Here is a 19,087-nt window from a genome sequence, read left to right on the forward strand (position 1 = left end):
TTACAGTCATGTCTTCATAATGGGTAGCCATAAGGGGTGTGCAAATATTGGAAATTTTGAGTAGTTTGTGAATACTCACTGCCCTTTGATTCGATCTGCATCGCACTTTCACCGTTCAAATCATCCAAACCTCATAAACATTCAGAAATCACAAATTTCTTGCCCACATGAACTCACATGAACTCACAGAACAACACTGCACCCTATACAAACGGCAGTATCTTAAGACCTGTCACAAACGTTAACTTGCTCTTTCCTCATGAAATCTGCCAGCACATACCAGAAGCGTAGCGATGCTTCACATTAACATCCAGCATGCACCTTTGCCATATCCGCATTATGTCAGACTGTGATTTTAAACTAAGTTCAACTGCTATCCAAAAGAAAGTAAACACAGCATAAGTCAAAGGAATAAGGTTAATTATTAGTACTACTACTACACGGTTCTCGCTTTCTCATTTAGTACCCTGCAGGTCTGGCATGTATAACAATTACACAAATGATTGGTGAAAAGATTTGTTTGCAATATGCTTTTTCCAGAGCTGTCTTTTACGCAAAACAAGTAGGGGCATGTCAGTATTGAAATTTTCAGTATTGTAGTAATAAGGGCTTATAGACGATGCTTTTATTTTCATGCATCTCCTTGCTCTATTGACACTCAGACTGTGAGCATCAGGACGCAAGCGATGTTCCATGCATTGCTTGTGTTTAGTGCAAAAAAAAAAAAAAGTTTCCCAGTAGTGTAGCTGCAGCTTGAGCATAAACGGTGATTATTAACAAGTAAAATGCATGCTTTATCTTTCTTTTTTTTTCTACATAGTTTTCCCATGGAGATATAACCATAAGCTAGTTTCATTGCAGAAGTAATAATAAAACTGGTTTTTGTGCACATTAAAAATGTTTCACTGGTGCGCATGATGCCAACGAGCCTTCCCCAAGACGGAGAGATCGCCTGCCTTCTGAAGGACCTTAGCACAAAAATGCAAACACTTTCCCCACAACCCCACAATGGCATCCTTCCCTACATCACAGCAGGCTTTAAAAAGAATTGGCAAAAGACTGAGTCCTATACCGCAAGGGACGCTCACGCCTCTGCACCTAACACCGACAGCTGGGCCTTGATACTGACCTAACTACCGGCGATTTCCCAATTATCACAACACAATTATCTATCACCTAAAGTAAATGACCAACCCAATGCTTAACATTAAATGTGCTGTTAACCAGCTAACAGTGCGGACTACCTTGAGGGATTTCCTCCCACTCAGATTCATCGCCGCCCTCGTCTTCGGCAGCAGAGTCCGCTTCCTCGGAGGATGAGGCAGATTCCTCGCTACTGCTGCTGCCACTTCCGTCCTCATCTTCGTCCTCTTCGCCACTGCCTTCATCCGAGCTCCCTTCAGCCGATGACTTCTGCTCATTCTTATTCTCCTCCTCGTCCTCGTCTAGAATGACCCGTGCATTTCGCTTGCGTCGCGGAGTGATCTCTTCCTCGTCTGAGCTCATGGCAGCGACCGTAGTCTGTCCTCTCAGCTGGCCATGGCCGTTCCCACAGCCCTCTGGAAAAAAAAAGAAAAAAATTAGTTCAAACTAACTTTTCTGAATGGCAGCTGAAACCAAGCTAGGAAAGACCAAATGATAATAAAAAAGAAATGCAAACAAACCTGCTGCCATCACTGGCCAAAACTAAAACTAAATTGGTGGCCACAGACCCAGAACATATGCTAACATTACCGTTCACTTCCCAATAGTGGCACCATTTTCCATAAAGATGCCGAGAGTATGAATAAACAGAAAAGATTTTAGATCTAATTTTCGAGGCGATAAAGGTGTCTTTTGCTGCAAGACAAACATTAATGTAGCAAGAAGGAGCCATAGAGGCAATTCTTAGAGAAAAATGCAGTCAGACCCAATTATGCAATACCGGATCTGGCAAAAAACAACAGTGGCACTGGCAGCTTTATCACGTTTTCTACGATATAATAAGCTGCTTATAACAATACTGTCATAGAATATCATCAGTTCTAAAACTTAAACCTGGTCACTGATTAAAAAGAATAAAAATGTAGAAACGCTACAATTGCACAAGATAAACCTCGCTTGCAACGCGAGAATGCATGTGTGCCAGAGAGAAAGTGAAGACACCGCTTAACCCCACATATAGACGCCAGGGTCGCTTGCGCGCTATGGCAGCATACAGGAGGAGAACAGACGAAGATATTCAACACTTACACCCTTTCCCCCACAAAAAGGCAGGGGAGAAGGAGGTAGGAAGCTCATTCAGAGTAGCAGTCAATCATTAACGCTTATCACGGCGACATCATCGGTGTCTGCATTGCTGCGTAGGCCTTATGCCCCGCATGTACTGTCCGGGCAGTCAGGTGCATGCGCTTTGCAAGCCCCCTTTTCTCTTGCCTTTCTGTCATCATCATCATTCCCTCGGTGATCAAAGCTCTTTGAATTTCCCGCCAAATAGGGTTTGTTCACGGTGCCAGTAACACGAAGGTCCCAAGAAGTGCCCACCAATGTAATGATGACAGCAGCGTGTCGAGCACCAAAGCATTCTTGTACACCAAAAATGCAGACACAAAAAATAAAGACCCCATTCAGGAGGCGATAGCCACAGCTGTCACCGGCACAGACAATGAAGACAAACAGGAGCATATGTAAAAGAGGCCTTACGAAGGATAGAATACCTCGAGACTTCAATTCTCCCAAATATTCCCCACTTTGGTATGCGCAACAGTTAGGAGGCCTGCACAGATAGATGTGAACGAAATTATACCGTAAACCAGTTAAAGCCGACTGATACAGACTTTATTCCCAAAAGAATGTGACAGTGTAAGCCACTTTCCTGTCATTAAATGCTCGGAAGTTTGTCATTTCTTTTTTTTTTATATAACCCAGTTATAACAATTAAATTTCATTGGCGTTTCAATATTGCTACTATAAGGGGATTTGACTGCTTTATGAAATTTCCTTCGGTCTCTTTGATGGCCATGGGCATATATTGCTCGAACTCTGTAGCAAATGCAAAAAATTCTAGAGGGCACTTTGGGCCACTAAAGTGTGATGAGACGAAAGCCATTATAGCGCAGTGGACCGTAGCCCTTCACTACGGCACCTCTATCTCCCTCTCTTCTTTCACTCCCACCTTCCTCCCTTCCTTTACGGGGGTAGTATATGTGTTCGCGGAGAATGTGACAGATACTGTGCTTTTTCTATCCTGAAAATCAATTTCAAACGCCGCTAATGTCTGCTGTACTAACACCTTCTAGACATCTGGGTCTGCTTCTGTTTGCTGTGTGGTGTGGCGTTCGAGGAAGCGGCAAATGAAAGATGCCGCACAAACGCCAGGATCAGGCGCCAGGTGGGTGGGGTCAGCTTTGCCTAGTGACGTCATCGACCTGTCGTGACTCATGACGGTACATCACGTGCCCCTTGTCGAACACAACCAGCATTTCATTGAACGCATCAAAGTTCACCGGCATTCTACAACTCGTTTACAGGAAAGGAACGGCGCAGTATCTGTCACTCGCGGAATCCCACTATCATCTTCACGGTAGACAAGGGGAATTAAGAAGAGCGTCTCACAATCCGGGGCGTGGTGCACCCGTAAAACTCTCGGCTAGGGATGCAAGGGATGGAGGTTCGATTCCCAGTGGAGGCAAGGTTTATTAATTTATATTTAACTCTGGCTCTCGAAACCGTGACACCTCTGCTGACAGCCTTCTGTCTACAATGATGAGGCATTAAAGGCTTTCGCCTTAATAAGTGCGGTACAGTTAAACATCTACGTAATGAACCTCCATGTAGCGAATTCCTCAATATTATGAAGTTCTTCAATTCCCCAGCGCCACACCCATTGAAGTGTGTGCATATGAAAATTTCATGTAACAAACATGTCTCGATGCTTGACCTTGGTATAACAAATTTGCAGCACCTACTAGGTCTTAGCTAGTGCTGAATAGTAATCTGAAAATTTGGCAGAACTCCGCACGTTTCATAACGATAAAAAATGAACTGACGTGAGAGGAACCTCTGCGAATGCGATGAGCGATCATAATTAATACAAGGCACCGTGCTTCAGTGGCAACAACACATCTATATAAACGCAACACTCTCTGCTTTCGCTTTTGGAACGTGGCACTACAATACTTCACGCTCAAAAAAGGCTAAAAATAAAAAAAAAAAATAAAAAAAAAAAAAAACACAGCACGAGCAGTGTGCACTCATCGCCACCATGCAGTTGCTCATGATCTCCCTCGCGTCGGTAGCGGGAACAGTGGAGAGCGCTGGAGATGCAAGGCAGAGTCGGTTTCCTGGAGCAATGGTAGTGGGTGTGTGGGAACATGCGCTCGGGGGCTGCGCGAACGATTGCGCTCTCCGCAGTCTGACTCCTCTGCCACCTCCCTTTTGCCCGCTCCACTAAAGATGCGTCGTGCGAGCTGCGGCAGAGATGGAGGCTGCTACCACAGTCGCGCTGCGCCCTCAGCGCGATCACTAAATGTTTCACTGCTACTATAACTTTGAATAATTCTGATTTACTGTCAGTACTTTCACAGCGGTTTTCCTTACTACCAATTCTTAATCTGGTTTTTGTTATGCATTGTTCTTTTGAGCCTTCACGCAAAAAGTGCATACAACGATAACCTAGATGTAATGAAAAATCGCGGGCATTTTTCACTTTCGTTATTACCAGATTTAACTGCACTACAACACAGTTCACTATAATTTCACCGATGATTATGCAATGACGATGATGGCAGCCCACTCCCATGTCAAGGCACTCTAGGCTTAACCATACAGTCGATAAACAGCACTTTACAAGCATGGAGTTTCTGCATATCGGAAGAACTGAAATGGCATGCAGATGAAAACGAGCAAGGACACATTTGTACCACTGCAGCTTGATGCCTTTGAAAAACAAAAAAGGCAAGCGATAAGGCAATCATCGTTATAAACAGGCAGCAGCCATGGGCTCAGTTGGCCAGCCGATCAGCACTGCCAATAAGCGCCGTCACAGTGGGCTGGTGCAAAGACGCAAAAACAAAACTACGCTGTAGGAGACATATTTGACCTGCCAATCATCAACATACCTACTGTTGCGTGCACTTCAGAGGGACACAGAAAACAACATAATGCTAATATCATAAGGACAAACATTTCGACAATCATTTACCAAGTACACTATACCTCAACATGGGGCCACTTCAGGAGCCACACAAATTAACCGACATCAGAACGGGGTGCCCGAATAAGTGAACCCAATGACACCGACTTGTGTGGCAGGAGTTCAGCGGCAGTTCGAATTATCCAAATTTCCAGGGGACGAAATAACAAGGTTTTACTATACACCTTTTAAAGCGGCAGTGAAGCCTCTGGTGACAGCAGTGGAGAGAGAGAGAGCAGTGGGTGAGACAGCAGTGGCAATGTTGCGGCCCAATAAATGCTTTGAAAATGAACTGTCACTGTTAGCACAGTTGTAACTGCCTAGTAATACCTCTTTCAGGCATGTGTGTGGGTTATACATGATGATATTTTGCTTTTGTCTTTCAAAGGGTTTGAAGTTCGAGGTGCAGGCAAATATAGCACTTTTTTTTATTCTATTAAAGGGGTAGAGATACCAAACTACAAGATTGTGCAAAAGCTTGTGATGCACTTCCTCTGAGTGTGAAGACCATCACAGGCAAGTATTAAACTCAAGGGGGACATAGAAAATATTTCAATCCAATTTTAAAGTTTGCGGAAATGCCCGCCCTCGCATTCCAGACCCATCCTTAGCGCATTAACTGCGACGTAGATCAGTGCCTGCAACATCAAGCTCGTTCCCACATTGTTGAGATTGTCCGTCTGTTTCATTCAGGGACTGTGTGATGGTGCCAGTCAGTGCCCACCCTAGTAATATGGGTTTGTGCTGAGGTCTGGGAGAGCAGTGCAGTGTTCGTGATACAGCTTTCTGTGCATTAAACATTCGTGCTTAACAACTTGTGATCTTGATTCCTTCGGAGCAGAAGCGCAGGCGCGCAGTGCATACTATGACTGTGCCCTCGGCTTGCTCTGGCCCAAACCCATGGTATGTGGGTGAGGTGGCCGCATACCATCTAACAGCAGCACCTCTTGGAAAAGTAATCTCACATTTCTGGCACCCAGCATGGAGCAGTGGCTTCGTTTAAGGCCAGTTCAGTCGGCTTGTAATGCGCACATCAGATGCCTTTCTATCCTCCTTAGTGGTTAGGTAGGGCCAATCACTAGCTCTGTGGTCTCGTGGCTTTGCTCAGGCAGAGGTGACAGGAAGAAACATTTTTATTGGGAGTTAAAAGCTGGATGCATGCAGACCATCACCTCTTGCGTAAAAGCTATAGCACTGGCCCCGAAGAGGCTATGCTCATGAACAGCCCAATGCAGCGCCAAAGAGTAGCAAAGCGGAGGTTTTGCTTGGCATGATGTTGGTCCGCACATGTTGGGAGTAGCCGAGACTGCGTTTACAGCCCGACGGGCTTTTCAGGCTCCAGCGCGGCGACCCATTTCGCATTTAGAATTCCAGGACGGTCGCAGGAAGACTGAGTTGGAAGCAGGAGGCCGTGGAATTCTGTCTCTTGAAGATGACCTGGCACTGTAATGCTAGCCCTTACTGCAGTGTGCGCCGAGGGGCCAAAGCTAGGCGGATCTGACATCACCGAGGTTTCCAGTTGTGGGTCATGACGGCGCGTGTTTGACTATGGAAAGCTGCCAACAGCATCGCAGCACCCACTTGTAAATTGATCGATTACCTGTGACGGCCGGCAAAGCCAACCGGACCACGAGACAGCACTCGCGTGTGCTTTCGTGTTGCTGAGAGCCGATCTATAGATTCCTCTATAGAATCGTCGGTCCCGCTAGCCTTTGTTGTGTGGCTACAGACAGGGTCGAGAACACGAAGGAACTTTCGAAGGAAGCTCGTCTTGTTTGTGCCTTCTGTAGTGCATGGAGAAGTCGGGTTACGCTGCGAGATAGGCAACGTTGAGATTCTTTGTCATCACGTCTGGGCAAGCAGGCACGACCGATGCATGCGACCATTTTCGGTTGTTCTTCGGTGCCTCATCAGACGACATTCACCGTTGTGTTTGTCCCGCGCTTGATGCTAACATTTTCAGTTGAGAACGCAGCTCGCATTTTAGCAACCTTAGCCGTGGCGAGCCCATTCCATGGTATTCCAGGAGCGAGACACTTTGCTGTGCCTCAGCCTGATATGTGACCGGAAACAATGCAAGTTTCCTTTGTGTACAATGTTGTGAATGATTCGGTTTATGAAGTGCCTTTCGTTAACATGTTAATGGCTGTACGAAATGCGTCATTTCAAGTGTTTTGTATCGCTCGTGTGTACAGTAGAATATTGTAAATAGCGCCAAAAGATTAGTTCCATTTACTACAAAAGAGGCTCTACTTTTGTCTCTTTGTTTGGCGACGAGGGGCCGAGCTCGGAATACCCCTCATGTAAAACCCCGTATTCCTGGGGTCTTTGAGGTATTGGAAATAAATAAATTAAAAAAAAACAAAAAAAACAGCAAGTTGGTGACATGTTGCAAACAGTTCGTGTTGGCGTGGCATGACAGGATCGCTAACACGTAGTTGACCAAATGTTTTCGCAATGTGACTCCGCCATGGGAGTCACCCTGCAAACAAAGCAGACGACTAGCCTACTTGCTCACATCACGAGTTTTTGGTCCATGTGACATTTCAATGGTATGACTCTTGCTTCTTGATGTCAAGGAAAAGCTTAGCAACTAAAAACCGAAACTGCTGCATACTAAGAATGCAATAATAAATTATGCAGTGCGATTTCGTGGTTCTAGCACTGTGCTCTACACACACAGAGTTACTACGTACTATATACAACACCAAAGTACAACACAAAATTTGGTGTCCTTAACACTTTAAGCTTTCATTGCAACTGCAAATGCTCAATTCAAATTTTATCATATATATAATTTTACTATATCGCAGTTCTCGTGTGTGTGTTCTAACTGAACGGAACCAAAATATTCAGTGCCTCTGAACTGGCTGTCATAACTGACCTTCCTGAGCCACCATGTCACTTGCACAACGGATGTGTCTAGTACATACACAATAGACAAGCGTCAGCCTATGATGTCAGCGGACGTGCGGCGGCGCTGGCAACAGCAGTGACTTTCGGGGTGTAGGCAAAAGCTCGGGTCGTCTGCATTGGATGTGCGCCACTTGCTGTGTTTTCGGGAATAATTCCCGATATTCCTGCAAGCTGTGGTGCGGTTGGTTGCGCCACAATTACAAAAAAGAAAATGGCACATGTTTTCATATGTTGTTCTTGGTCAGATAAAGACATAAGAGAAGGGCAACGGCGTTGAGCACAGCAAGTAGACCCTTCGGCGACAAAGTGCCTTCGCTGTTAACTTGCGTTGCACTTCTGCACTGAAACTTGATCAGTTCGTTTGCAACTTTTAATTGTCAAGACTGCTTCTCGGCCGCACCACGAATAGCGCAATAACAAACACCTGCAGTTCGTGCCCGTTTTGTTGTAAATACGACATCAAGTCACAAGAACAGCATTGTGAGATCCATTTACCTGTGCCCGTGCACATGTTTGTGCAGAAAAGGACACAAAAGCTGCTTCGGAGGTAACTGATGTTACTTTCTTTCGAGTGATGGCCTCTGCGCAATATTGCCGAAACAGGCCCGAAATTGTGAAGCAGCTTTTCTCTGATATCACTTTCGCGAGTTTCAACGAGTGACTATTCACTACCAGCCCTAGCAAGCGAATAAACATCGTTAGGATCCGGGCAGTCACGCAGCGTTATTTCTCAGATTACTAAACTTTCTTTTTGAATATCACTAAGATTTTGACGAACAAATTAAATATCCCCGCACAACTCTGATTAAGCAGAATATATTTAAGTATGGTATATGGCACACATGGAGCTTAATGTCCCAAAGCGGAATCGGCCATGAGGGTGCAAAATATGGACAATAAGATGACGCGCTATTAAATAAAACATTTCCAAGATATTAAAGATGCTTAGCAGATTGCGCAAATTTCGCTGCAAACGATCGTGAAGAATGGTGCATTTGCGCTCAAGCACCTCTTCTAAAGAGCAAAGAGAACAAAATGAGAGCATTCCCATGGACCTTCACGTATATATTAACCTGTGAATGACTGTGGCTACGTCTGTACGATTAAACAGGTGTAAAACGTCTTTTTATCGAGCAGGATAAAACAAGTTAGCAGCGCGCACTGGGCGAATGTTACAAAGAACGATAAGATTCAGTTTTTATTCAGTGAAATTCTGACTTGAGTTGCCAGTACACTGAGCTAGAAATATGATTTCTAGTTCACTATTGTTATTTGTAATGTTTTCTTTAGAGTGAAGGTGCTTGGAGAAGCAGAAAACACACCAAAAGAGTCGCCCCCCCCCCCCCCCCCCCCCCCATATGAAAAAAAAACAAAACACTTCCAGTCATTTATTCATCGTACTCCTGGCATGCGCTAGCAATAGGCACGGGAGTTGAACAATTTTGGCTATTAGTTTTTCATATACATTATGCTTTCTAATAACTCAATCAGTAACTATATATATGTATACAGTCGCCCACCGCAGCTACACGCTGCTGAGGCCACGGAGAAGGAAAGCAATGCAGCACTCTTCGCCAAGTAATTCCAGAAATAATCGGCAGGCATTAACAAACCCATTTCTACGCACAAGCGACGCCTACGCTTCAGAATATTCGCACGCGCGAACTGGTTTCGAAGGCAGTGTCGCTTGGCGCTGTATAGGCACGCCGCATTTTTGCCTGCACTCCATGTCGCTCTCGATCGCAGCACGACCTTTGTTTACAAACATGACGCTTGTCTATAGGCAAATTAAGGAAAACAAAACAAACAGTTCTCTACTCACGAGTTAAGTCTTTTGGCAAGTAGCTCTAGGCAGTTCTGCCTGAAGGTCTCGATGGAGATGGCATGCTTACTTCCTTTCTAGAAATAGAAAACCCAGATAAAAAATTTTTCAGCAATTATCGTTTCAAAATGCCGCACCAAAAATTTCTTACAGAGGGCAGAGTAAATTACAGCTACACTGCTTCAAAGAAGCAACGCTGCTGATGCTGTAACTAAGGAAACAAAGAACAGCAGAACTATTCATTACTGTCTACCTCGGAAAAGTTCAAAAACTCCACATTTCCTGTTGCTAATGACACGATTAAAGAAGTTCAGAGATCAGTGCAGACTTCCTGACTGCAATCAAATTAAGGGTGGAATTTTATTTCCCTGAAGTGAATGCCCCACAGACTTTTTAAAAACATTTTACTACACAGCTTGAATTATGCTTATTTGTTTCGTAAGTTTAGGAGTATTATCATTTTGTTACCCGTGGATGCAATGCAAAAACATAAAAACTGCCCGCCACACATTATTCAATTTACTCACACCTGCTAAATGGACAATAACAGACTATCATTGGCCAGATTTACTTTTATGGCTATCGAAAGCTTCTAGTCCAAACGATGCGGAGAAACACGGCAGAACAATTTAAAGCCATATTTGCGCCAAATGATCGTCTCACTTCCTGGTCACCATCTAAAAACCCTGACATCAAAAACATGAAATATGACAGCACAGCCACTTATACAACCCTACAGACATGACTGCTGCATTTGCGTAGGGGGACGCAATGGCAATAATGAACAAGGCATTAACCAAGATGTATAGGTTTTGTTAAGACTAAGTTATGAGCAATAAAGCAGCTTAGGTTTCGTGGACACCAAAAACCGCTTCCACGAACCCTCTTTGAGGAACACTGCTCTACAGCGTCAACGCTAAAGCCTGTAGATACAAATTAAAAAAATCCATTCCCCTCATTTTAGTTCAGACAGTGATGGCTGCTTTGCTTAGCCTGAACTATCGATAAATGCCAGTCCGCAACGTTGATTTTCGTTGTCCTTAAGAAAGTTCTTTGTGTTCTCTGAAGTACTGGACATATACCATCTCGCCCGCAGTGAAATGGACACTGCTAATGGATCAAGTTTTCTTCAAGGTGGAGTGGGGTTGACCCCGGTATTTCACTGCGAGGAACTGATTTGTTATTTCTTTTTACTGATCAGAGAATTATATAATAATGAAAACTAGTTTCTGACATAGGAATAGAACATGCACTATGGATGCTTCGAGCCCCTATTTTCTGACGGAGTATATTTATTTCATAGGTGAACTTTTTGTGCAAGTGACAAAAATTTTGCCACATTAATTACCTTTCCTTCACAGGTAATACTATGCAGCCCTTTTTTTTTCCTATATGCCATTAAACACCGAGAGTTATTAGCTACACTTTTACCCGCTTTAACAAAGCAAGACTTAAAAAATTCAGGAGAAACAAGTTTTATCAGCCTCCTATATTTTCCATGCCCTGTCATTCACTCAAGAGCAGCAGTTCAAGACTGTTATCTAAAAGCCTGGGTTACTGGCACTGCTTTGCGCGACGCACCAAACAAAAAAAAGGATGTTTGTCGTGATGATGCACATTTCTGCAATGAGGCACTCACACCATGATAAGGCTCCCGCTTCATGCATCACGCATAATCCTGCGTGGCGATCCTAGCCGCAACCGCCTTAACCTGTTACGTCCCAGCATTAGCTCCGTTTAAAGGGGGCGGAACATTACTGCATGAGTGCAAGTAAATGCATGCAGAAAATCCAGACACATGTAAAAGAGATAGTTTCAACCATGGCAATGGGTAAAATTAGGTAAGGCGGTGGAAACAGGGGACAAAAATGTCGGCCGGGAAACCAAGAAACCGGAGAGCGATTTTAGAGCTGTATGTACAATTTGCTTCAACATTAAAGAGAGGGTACTACTGTATGCAAATTTAATTAACCGAGGCGATAGCTCTGGGTAAATACGCTGAAGTTCTGGCATGGTATGAAGGTTTATGCAGCACTAGGCACACATATTATTCCAATAGCCTAGTAACTGTGCTGATCCAGATGTCACTTCAATTTGGAAGCCAATACATACTGTAGAGTGGCTGAATGTGAAAAAAGAATGCAAGCTTAGAAGAAAATAAAATGACGTGAGCCCTACTTTAAGGCGCAGGCACAGTCACAGTAGGTCGCCTTCATTTAGTTCTGCATGCTTGTGCCAATGAGCCGCTGAAAGGGCACAGATGCTGACACACAGGAGGCTGCGGGGTACGGCTAGGATTGCTAAGCAGACGCATGGACGGCTGGTCGTGTCGAGAGCGTGGTCTTTTGCTCTCCTTGTGACTGGCTGTGTCATAAGAAGCGCATTTAATAGACCAGTCTGATAGGGAAGCACGCCTAAAGTTTGCCCCCGCTGCACCAGTGCCACCTCCCTCCCCTGACGATTATTTCTAAGTCAGCTGGGCCCGTCGCTGGCGGAGCTCATTGAATCCCCCACGTCCCGACTGGTACATGCTGCTCGCAGCAGTGGCAGCCTTTCCTTCATTGTGTGCACGCGCCCTCCTATTCGCAGGTGCACAAGAAAGATGCTACCGCTCACTGCCAGTCTAAATGAAATTCAGCGATGTTCAAAGTGGGGGGAAGTTACTGTTGTGTTGTGGTGTGCCGAACGGCTTCTTTTGGTTCTTTATATTATAAGCACACAACAGCAGCATGCTTGCAAGTGCATTTTCCACTGCTTATTGTAAGCTGTTGCTCTGGAGGACATTGCATATGCTGAAAAAAAATATATATTCACAATAAAAAATTTTGGTCACACAGTTTACAAGCACACAGAGGGAGAGGACGCACACCCATAAATTTTCACCCCGAATGCCTCCCAACCAGACCAGACTTCTATCACACTAAAAGACATTTATTTACCGAAATTTTGCATGGAATCATAACATTTAGTGACTAGGCATTTCTCTATTATTGTTTTTTAATGATCAGTGTTCATGTGGCTGAATGCAGTCTCGAAAAAAAAAAAGAAAAGAAAACATGTAGCAGTTAGAAGTCAAAATGTTTGCATGTACATTAATTAACATTTGCGCATGAGCGAAGGCTCTGCAAATAAATCCTTTTGGGGATGCGTGTGCACTGTGACAGCATTAAAATAAAAACAACCGCCTATCACAATGGTACTTATTGACCAAGCCAATAAAAATTTTCTGTTAACCATAAGCGAGCAGATGGTAGGCACATTTCGTGAATGTTCTCATTTCTCTCTTCAGCCTCGCATATCGTCTTCAGGGCACTTTTTTGAGCTCAAATAAAAATAATTTTGGTTACTATTTACCAAAAAACATGTCAAAACCCAAACTATTCAGTCAGCAAAGTTGCGTGCACCGGACTGAACCATCAAACAAAATTTTGTATTCTGCGAAATATTTACTTCGAATTCCACGCTGAAAATGATCCAGTCATTTACTTGCGACACACATTTCCCCGTTATGGTAATGGCATTTTCGTCAACAATTCGCTCCACAGAGTGTACATGACCCACTAAATGTTTTTTTTCCTTTAATTGCTCTACTAAATTTTCCAGATTCTCTGAAGCATGCACAAGCATTCAAGCACGAAGGAAAAGCATGTGACTGCACAAAGAGATTTCTAGCATGCCTACATGTGCAGAACTGACTCCTTTGAAGAGCTACTCGCGCAGTTATTCAATGGGAGGAGTGACCCATCTGCATGGACAATTATTGGGAGTCGGCTGGAGAGGGCGCTTTTTAATCGCGGCTGCAGTGGCCCTGGAGTGAAGCTGCCGAACATACAACCAGGAATCCATGTTGGCGACAAGGAAATGGTAACATATCACATGAGGCTTCAGAGGTGCCGTCTTCTATCTGCTCAAGCAGACGACGCGCGTCTCTGAGTTTGCAAATTAGGCAACATTGTACAGTAAGCTGCATGTAACTTCCTACCTTTATCCCGATAGGCGATCAAATAAATAAATAAAACAGACATATTTTTATGCTGCAGAGTTTGAATGCCCGCAGAGGTTGCGAAATTTTATCCTGCATGCTACTCCTCCGTAGGAACAGCAGCAGAATTGGCGCAAACCACAGGGCCGGCATTATAGAACTGCGTTCAGTTGGCGTTCAGTTTCGGAACACTCTGTGATTGGTTGGAAGCACTTCCGCTGAACTGAACGCTTTTATGTCATGATAGGTTCTGAGAGGCTTTGAGCGGAAATGCTTCCAACCAATCACTGAGCGTTCCCAACTGAACGCGAACTGAACGCAGTTCTGTAATACCGCCCCAGCAGCCTGAAAAATGTGCTGCCACTAGCCACTAACTCGCCGCAGTGTGGCCGCGCTGACAGAGAACTTTTTCTTTTTTTCATCATGGCCTAGAACGTAATAGTTGGCATCCTTTGATCTTGGCACTTATAACTGGGCATGCGTAATATAGGAGGCATTATATATACTTATTATACATATACCAACCTGGAGATTAAAATTCTACCTATTACCCCTTTTTCCAGCAAAGTCAAAATTCCACCCATCACCCCTTTTTTGGCAAGGTTGCCTTGAGAACATAAAGCATGTACGCCCACAGGCAAGACACATTTGGTTCGGTGCTGTTATTTTCGTAACAACAGGCTTTTACATGTCGCATTGAAAGCACTGGCATTTCTGAACTGCACTGTATCCAGCCTGCGAGAAGGTGTGGACTGCAAGTAAATGGAAAATCTGGAAGATTTTCTTTGTGTGCAGTTTTAAAAGGAAAGACCACATGTCAAACTTCACCAAATACCACAGTCCGAAATAAAGATGAAAACTTACGAATGTGTGGTATGGTATATGGTGTTCAACATTTCGGAGCGATGCAGGCCATGATAGGCATAGTAATGGAGATGAACAGATTAGTTTCGATTACCAGCGGTTGTTTAACATCAGGTAACGTTGCAGAGTACATGGGTACTGCCTGCATTCTGCCTCCGTTAAAATGCAGCTGAGCGAGTGTTAAATGCATTTATCCAATAATATGGAACCTTACTTATAACACGTGTTCTATATGGCCAAAGCTCTATATATAAAAAAAAAGGCAACACTTACGAATGAAATTGGCTTGACACGGCCTCAGTGGCTGCCAGTGACCAAGTAGACTAGATGAGTGAGGCCCATGTTATCAGCATGCTGCCTGCAAAAATTTGAAAGCGATACTGTCACATCAAGAGTTAGGAAAGCAAAAACGCATTTACACACTACTTCCAATCAAATAAGATCACTGAACAGACAAAATGCACAAGTGTCTGAGGTACGGTTTACATTATGTAAAAGCAAATGCAAAATACAAATTGCCTAAACTATGCACTGTTTAACAAGCTGTTTGCAGCACTATGAGAGCTTGGGATGCCTATGCCAATCAGCATGATGCGTGCAACGTGGATGTATTCCGACTCGCTTCCTACATAGTTCACAGGCATACAGAAACAAAATCATGCAGGGCGCACCACCTTGAGAGGGCCCCCTGCGCCTACCTTTCATAGTGTTGCAAATAGCTTGTGAAAGGTACAAACTGTCAAAGGGCACATGAAAAGCTATTTACTAAAACAAAAAAGCATGCACGAGCAATGTATTCCATCAGTCCCCTCCACAACAAATATTTAAATCAGCTTCAACAAAACAGCACACATCAGGGATCGAAAATGTTTTCCTCCTCTCCCCTCTCAACTCGCACACACCGCAGAGCAGGAAAAAAAATAATAAAATGTCGCGACTGCACCTTACCGCGCTCTGTCAAGCTCTCGTCACTTGGGAGCATCCAATGAGTGGGTGTATCCAAAAGCCCATTGACGTTTTCTGTGAGGGAGCACGCGAGGTGTGGCCCTAATCATTTGCAAGCAGCTGCCAGGAGCACTTTTCTACAAAAATATCTGCAAATTTTAGGCTCCGACGCAGAGCTTTTATATTTCACTCTAATACTCATAAAGACCACCTTTATGGATTTCGTGTATTAGAATATTACTGCTATAAACATTTCGTGGCTCCTTTAAAATTTAAATAATTTTGGAAAACATATGCAAAGCGTTAAGAGCAAACCTTAATACGTATTTGAGACACTTTTTCTAATAATTTGGGCAAACATCAGAAATGCATGCCAGCTACAAATTAGTGTAACGCTTTAGGCAAATTGGCACCCCCGTTTTATTACTATACCGCAGTAGAGCAGCCAATTTCTTTCTCCCATTAAATTATGACACAGTACCAAGTGCTACGTATAGCAGCTGGACTTTACCAGCATTTATTGCAGACCACAAGCTTTTTTTTGGCAAATATTATTTTATATAAATGACTTTTTTTCAGTGATATAAACTGGCAATCCTCAGCGGTCAAAGTGATTTAGAGTGCATACTGGTGTTTTGTCAGCATGAACAGTTTATTAAGCAGGAATTAAAGAACAAATGATAATACTTGAAGTTCTGCTTGATGAAGGAATCATTATGCAACACATACGCAACATTGAAGCAACACAAGTAGAAGTTTACTTTTAAAAACTAGGCTACATGCTTTTGATGGGTTGTCAAGCTGGGTTGAGCAAGAGGTTAGGCATCACAAAGTTGATGGCAGCAATGGAACTGCTGTTCTATCATCATGGTTGCTGAAATATACTTTTTCGTGATGCCCATGAAAGGTTTCATATAAGCGTCCACTATGTGGTTGATAAACAGACTTAACCGACTAAAGGCTCGAGTCATATTGAAAGAACAGAGCTTAGAATGCGGCAAGGATAGGGTGCTTCCCTGTCTGCAGAGGCACCTAGGCTAGTAGAGTAATGCCTCAAATCACACAACACACATCTTTTCTACCAACATATACCATTTCATCATGCCCATGGTTTCCTGTATTATCGTCAACTTTGAATGTAACTTGAACACACATCTTTTCTACCAACATATACCATTTCATCATGCCCATGGTTTCCTGCATTATCGTCAACTTTGAATGTAACTTGTACAAGAAGCCAGCCCACAATGCCTTATTTCCCAAGAATTCTGTTCTTTTTCAGTTAAAAGGAATGACAAAAATTGATTTCGACATATGCTTATCAGTTTTTTGATTCAAACCAAAATGTCCAACCACTAGTTATGCACTACTAGGAAGTTAATCGAGCATCCCGTTATCCAACGCTCTTCCTACAACACAGAAACTACGATTTCCATGAGTGCATTCTGTGTAGCAACTAAAACAATCAATACCACCTGGAAACGTACACAATGGCTGCTAAGTAAATTACTGAATGTGCAGCTCATGCTTACACAACTGCAAAGAATCAAGCAGGCATGGCAGTGGTTATTCATATGAGAAGATGCCAGAGAAAGCTTGGAACTTCACACCACCCAATGCCACCTACACTAAACATGCGAGGATAATGCGAGAATTCTCGCATACGTTAAAAGCAGCACGGAGTTCCACTGGCTTTCAATGAGCTGAGCACTGCAATATATACCATGCTATCTCCTCCATCCAGCATGCAAGCAAGCAGTGCAACTTCGAATGCCATTCCCAGCCAACACCAATGCTCCAGCCTCAGCATGAAGCATCCAGCATGCACAGTGGTTAGATTGGTTGCGAGCAAGCGCGCACTTCTGCATAACAAGAAAAGAAAATGTCGAGAGAGCGATTAAGCGTGCCGTTCGGCGGTGCCGGACTGCCGATGGCATTGGTGCCTGGAGCCAGGTCGTGGGTAGTTTCTCACTTCGTGAATGACTCCGGGCAGCAATCGCATAGGCTGATCTCACTTCTGCGTCGATTCAAGAAATCGAGAAATTTTAATGAATGGCCAACGGTCGAAGCTTAGACAGCCGGCGATGTCCACGCCGTGCAAAGCAGAGCCGTATGGAAGCACGGCATCTGTCCACGCGCACATCGCTGACCCGCCGATGCGCTACTACACTGACAAGCCACTAATCTGCGACCGCGCGTTGAGTTCGGCAACAGGCAGTATACGCGTCGAAGATACACAAACAGTCTGTGGCCACATACGAGAGAAGCGTAATAACGCGCGCATGTAAACGAGCAGCAATGTGAAACATTGCGGTTCAAATGCGACACCGATGAGGTAACTTTAACGACAGCAGACATGTTGGGGACGGTTTCAAAGCAATACCTTAAAACGATGGTCCGAGCTCCTACTTGAAATATCCAATAGGCCACAATGGGCTGGCATAGTAGCTCCCCGTGATGGCGAAGGAATTTGAGGGCTCCCTAGACGGACACAACGCACAGCACTGCTTTTCCCCCAAGTAATGAAAACAATTATATATAAAAAAAAAGCCCACGGTCGAAGCATGGCAGATACTAGAAAAACACCCGTGCCAACTCGCGCGTCACACTTAAGTTCAAACCAATGGTCAGGGCAGCGAGTAAGGGCTGACACAAAAGTAACATATCCGCGCGTAGTCTCATCGTGGCGACTCAAATGTTTCAGTTCGTTTCTGCTTGTTAGGCTTATCGTGGACATGGCAAGCAAACTAAGGACTTTTTTTGCTGACGTTCATGAAGCGCGATCCTCACGCCCAATGAGAAATGAAAAGTCTGTAGTTACAGAATGCGTCCGAAGGTACATCTTGGCCGAAGTTTTGAGGAGTATGGTGTGAGAACAGGCAAACGACAAGCACGCAGGATCTCCCGGCACCTTATCCAACGGCAGCTTCGGATAGCAAGAAATTCACCACCCAACAATGCACCACACAAAGCACACTGGCCATCAGAACAAGCATCCATGCGACTGCACAGCGCTTCACGCGAAACCGATAAGTGATTACCAAACAATGCATAGCAAACGTGCGAACAGAATTCTTTATGCGGAGCTCCACATACATTGCTAGCCGAGACGGCAGCCATTACGGTCCATAACTTGCCTTCCCATTAGCCCTTGCAATGAAAGCCCGGATGCGTTTCTTTTCTTTTTTGCAGATGGCGCCACTTGACATTCTGCACTATTGTGCATCAATGTTATACCTCTGTCACTCGAACACTTCCGATCTGAGCAATCTGAGTCCATGGCGGAAGTATACTGACGTTTCTTTTGTGTGCGTTACGTGCATAGAGTATAAAGGAGGCTATGTTACGTGACGTCGAGGGTGGTAATGCCCGCTGCCAACTGGCT

The 19,087-nt window shown here is 44.2% G+C and overlaps 1 protein-coding gene across 6 annotated transcripts in view; it reads right to left on the reverse strand.

The window, feature by feature from the left end:
* Window positions 1–18,845, reverse strand: part of LOC146190496 (uncharacterized) — a 54,930-nt gene extending 36,085 nt beyond the window's left edge. Inside the window, exons 1-5 of one of the 6 annotated variants that reach the window (XM_084600908.1) lie at window positions 18,799–18,823; window positions 15,706–15,777; window positions 15,031–15,115; window positions 9,912–9,988; window positions 1,245–1,559 (exon numbers count right to left, since the gene is read on the reverse strand). In XM_084600908.1, the coding sequence (XP_084457034.1) occupies window positions 1,245–1,506 (262 nt within the window). In that variant the 5' untranslated portion in view covers window positions 1,507–1,559; window positions 9,912–9,988; window positions 15,031–15,115; window positions 15,706–15,777; window positions 18,799–18,823. The other 5 variants (XM_084600906.1, XM_084600909.1, XM_084600907.1 and 2 more) reach the window with 5 other exon arrangements.
* Between the last annotated feature and the right edge of the window lie 242 nt (window positions 18,846–19,087).

The sequence above is a fragment of the Amblyomma maculatum genome, chromosome 4 (genome assembly GCF_055883805.1).
Source record: "Amblyomma maculatum isolate TAMU_Amacu chromosome 4, ASM5588380v1, whole genome shotgun sequence".
NCBI lineage: Eukaryota > Metazoa > Arthropoda > Arachnida > Ixodida > Ixodidae > Amblyomma > Amblyomma maculatum.